This window comes from Parasteatoda tepidariorum, chromosome X1 (genome assembly GCF_043381705.1).
Source record: "Parasteatoda tepidariorum isolate YZ-2023 chromosome X1, CAS_Ptep_4.0, whole genome shotgun sequence".
Lineage (NCBI taxonomy): Eukaryota > Metazoa > Arthropoda > Arachnida > Araneae > Theridiidae > Parasteatoda > Parasteatoda tepidariorum.
The window spans coordinates 76,016,776-76,020,840 of record NC_092214.1 but is presented as its reverse complement, the minus strand read 5'-3'; the positions used below and the strand labels follow the sequence as shown (position 1 = coordinate 76,020,840).

General features: G+C 23.4%; 1 protein-coding gene across 9 annotated transcripts in view; it reads left to right on the top strand.

Annotated features, from left to right (window-relative positions):
- LOC107456224 (cAMP-dependent protein kinase catalytic subunit 1) overlaps positions 1 to 4,065 on the top strand; it is a 428,744-nt gene that overhangs the window by 77,984 nt on the left and 346,695 nt on the right. For 2 of the 9 annotated variants that reach the window (XM_071187750.1, XM_016074035.4), the window contains exon 1: positions 1,603 to 1,820. The exons of 5 other annotated variants lie outside the window; for them this stretch is intronic. In XM_071187750.1, coding sequence (XP_071043851.1) covers positions 1,809 to 1,820 — 12 coding nt within the window. In that variant the 5' untranslated portion in view covers positions 1,603 to 1,808. Of the gene's footprint in view, positions 1 to 1,367; positions 1,821 to 4,065 lie in introns of those variants that run through there. 2 more of the 9 variants (XM_071187755.1, XM_071187754.1) reach the window with 2 other exon arrangements.

Genomic DNA, 4,065 nt, shown 5'->3' with positions numbered 1-4,065 from the left:
ATATATATATATACATACATCCCAGAATTAGCAAAATATTTTTAATGAATGATCATCTTGCGAAACAATTAAAAACTGCATTTCAATGCTTTCAAATTTCGCAACAAATTTAAAAATGTTGACAACAAAATTTGTTTAACTGATTAATTTTCTAGGTGATGTAAAGAGGCAGGCGATTATATAAAAAAAATATAAATAAAAAAGATGTTATTTATTTTAACACTTCTGTGTAAATGATATTTAAAACTTGACGAAATACCTATAACTAAAAACGATCCAAATGTTATACTCAGTTTCTTTACTCTTTTGTGGCTCACCACTGTTTCATAGTTAATGCTTCTTCCATTAATTGTGGCCAAACCAAGAAAAAAAGATTGCTTCTGTATAGTAAAACAAATTGAACTCGTCATACCGTCAGAGCCTATTTTCATGTAGTTATCAATGCATTTTATGTGTTAGCCTAAGCATGTGATGTAAGTTAACGATTACAATACAGACGGCATTCTAGATATTTTCTTAACTATTTTATATCTATAACGTAAGATTGGTGGTGTTTATTTCAAAATTAGCGATATTATTTTTTCACTTCTCTGTTTTGAGTGAAATTTCGTTTCACACTCGGCTTAATTTAGCCATGTAAAGACCAAATTATTTGTTTATCGTTTTCTACTTCTTTAATTGACAATATTCGCTGTGTGTTTTGCTCTAACTTATTTAAAAATAAAGTGAAATTAGGGAGCAAAACAGCTCATTTTGGCCATGTAAAGACCAAATTATCTGTTTATCGCTTTCTACTTCTTTCATTGACAATATTTGCTGTGTGTTCTGCCGTAACTTATATAAAAATAAAGAAAATTTGGGAGCCAAACGGGAAATAATTTTTCTCACCATAAAAAAAATCAATTCTTTTTTTTTTTATTTTCAACTTCATTCAAAAAACACTGGTGTAAAATATACACATGGCTCGTATATGAAAAAATATGTTAAGTTATGCTTATCTTTAGGACTTCAGTGTAAATTGTGTAATAAAAAATTACAATTTTAAATAAGATTTTCATATTAATGATTAAAATATTTATATACTATTTAAAAAAATGCGAAGTAAAAGAGAAGTTATATAGTATTTATTTAAAAAAAAAAAAACAGTTTCCAAATTCTTAACAGGGTTTTTAAAGTATTCCTAAATTGCAAACACAGAATTTTTTCTAAATGAATTCCTTATTCTTCATTATGATAACCAGATAAACCGAGTTTAATATTTCAATCTAAGGAAGTTTAGAAAAAAAATCCCAATTTGATTTCATATTTTCTATCGAAGAATTAATTAACGAGTTACGATAAAAACACATCCTGTTAACATCCTGCTCCCCATAGATTAAACTAACTCCATTTGCTCGAAAATAAGTAATGAAAAAAAAACTGGTGCAGAAAACGTCTACAATTATTATGGATCATTTCTCTTGATTTGTCCGCAAAGGATAAAAGCGATCACTTATATTTTCTTAGATCTGCAGCGCCGTCGCCGACAACTCATTACACTATTAGAATGAAAGACTATCAGTCGTTTTCATCTTTCTAAAACTAAACATTAATGATTGCAAAATTTCTACTTAAAAGTGTCTTTCAACAACTTTAATAATTTTACTGAGTTTTTACTCTGCTATGATCCTTTGAATATTATTTGGATTCTTCCCATGAATGATGTCCTAAATCGCGTGCTCTTTGAGCATTAAGTGTTTTAGTCAAAAAACTTTCAATAGTCAATGGTTAAGGATAGTTTTTGGATATAATCAAGTCAAAAGAGAAAAATGGATAAACAAGTAAAAAATTTTCATTATTTTATATTTTGAGCGCGTATTTATTTAGACAGTTAATTAAAACTTACAATCAATTAAATAAATTACCACTTTAAATGCAATTTTTTATTTTAAAAATGGGAAAAATATTAACTGTCAATCTAACTTTTGTAAGTTTTTTTTTTAACGAAAAAGGTTATTAACTGTTAGTGTAGCCTTAAATAATTTCATTTAAGCAATAAAAAGTTAACATAACTTTAAATGGTTTGAATTAATCAATGAAAAGTCAGCATAACTCGAATTTTTTTTAACAACCAAAAGTCAATGCAACTGTAAATTATTATATTTTAATGATAAAATATACATATGATTTAAAGCTATTACTTTTTATTTTTAATTTTTATAACGAAAACAGTATTGACTTTTAATATAAGTTTGAATGATCTTATTTTAACAATGGGAATTCAATATAACGTTTACAGGGTAAATTTTAAATTGAGCAACTGGGAAAAAAACTGTCAATATAATTTTTAATGCTTTCTGTTTAATTTTAGCAATGGAAACAATACTATTAGCTAAAGTATTCTTATACAGTAAATTATTTTTCAAAATAAAGCTAAAATAAGAAGTTTTACATGATTATTCTACATTTTAAGTCATTAAATATTTATAAATTATGCAAAGACGTTGTAGTAAACCATTACCAAATAGAAATCAGCTTTATCATAATAAATTTCTACCATATTTACACAAGAATTCAAAAATCTATTATTTTTTTAGAGTTTATATTCTAATAATTTTTTACACGAAAATCATTAAAATAGATTTGCATGCAATAATAATTAAAATAACATACTAAAACATATAATTTAGCAGCTTACTTAAGAAATAAATGAATTCAATAATATTTTATGATAAAAGTAAAATTCCATGTCCGATTTTTCAGAAAAATTAAATTATGTTGTAACAATTAAGAATAGTATCGGATATTAAAAGGAATTTATGATTGCGTTGACTAACCTTTTAAGGATTAAATAATATTTACAACAAATAAGTAACTAAAGGTAAGAAACATGCGTTACATATGACAAAAATACAAGTATATTACTTATATTAGTATTATTATATTATATTTAAAACACTTATAAAATTTCGAACTTATAACTAACTCAAAATTCATAATAAGATTATAAACATAACTTTGAAAAATAGATTTTGCAATTTTATTTCATTTAAAAGTTTTACAATTAATTCAGCTTTAAATTTTATTAATACCTGCCAGATATTAATTAAAACTGATACTTTATCTGATCCTTAAATTTTCCACTTATAATATTTATTCCGAACTACACGTAATAGAAAAATTTGTAGTAAATGTTTTAATATTCTCAAGCATTTGAAATTTCATTGGTTTAGGTTTGATTATATCCCTAAAATCAATATGGTTCAATAATTCGTTTTTAGAATTAAAGTTGACATTTTTTTGGATAAAATACTTACACCTCTATTTTAACTTTCAAAATATAAATATTGTTGATTTCTATTGCATTTATTATTTTTCAATAAAGCGAAAAAAATTTTTATACTTTATTAAGTGAAAGTTAATAAAACTTAAACACCATATTATGACAAATATAGATACATATAACATTAAAATGTTTAGGTGTATAAATGTAATTTTTTAATGTATTTGTTAAAATAAAGGTATTTAAGTATATGTTTATAAAACGAAACGTAAAAATACATCTTATTTCATTCATTTGATATCTATATCGTTCTAAAAACAAAATAATAAAAAAAACTAGCCTTAAATTTTATTTAAAAAATTTTTACATTTTAAATTACAAAACAAACTAAAGCAAAATTAATTTTTTATTTATCAAACTTAGTTATTTATTTATTGGAAAAATATTCTCAATAAAGATCCTACCATACGAATTCTCATAAAGCACAAATACGCAATTTGTCAACAAGTTATAAAATGTCAAATTACTTGAACAAAAGTATTGTTATAATAAAGTATAGGAATTAAAAAAATGAAATAGACAAATAAAAGGAACTAGTCAAAACTTAACTAAAACATGCTTATTATAATGAAAAAGTCTTTTATAATTAATACTAGCAATTTTAATTTCAAATTTTTAAAAAATGTTCTATGAAATTCTATTGAAACTTCAGAGAAACTAACGTTATTTTCAAAATTAAATATTTTCAATACATATATATATATATATATATATTAATTTCGTTTCGATCAGAAACTTTCCTG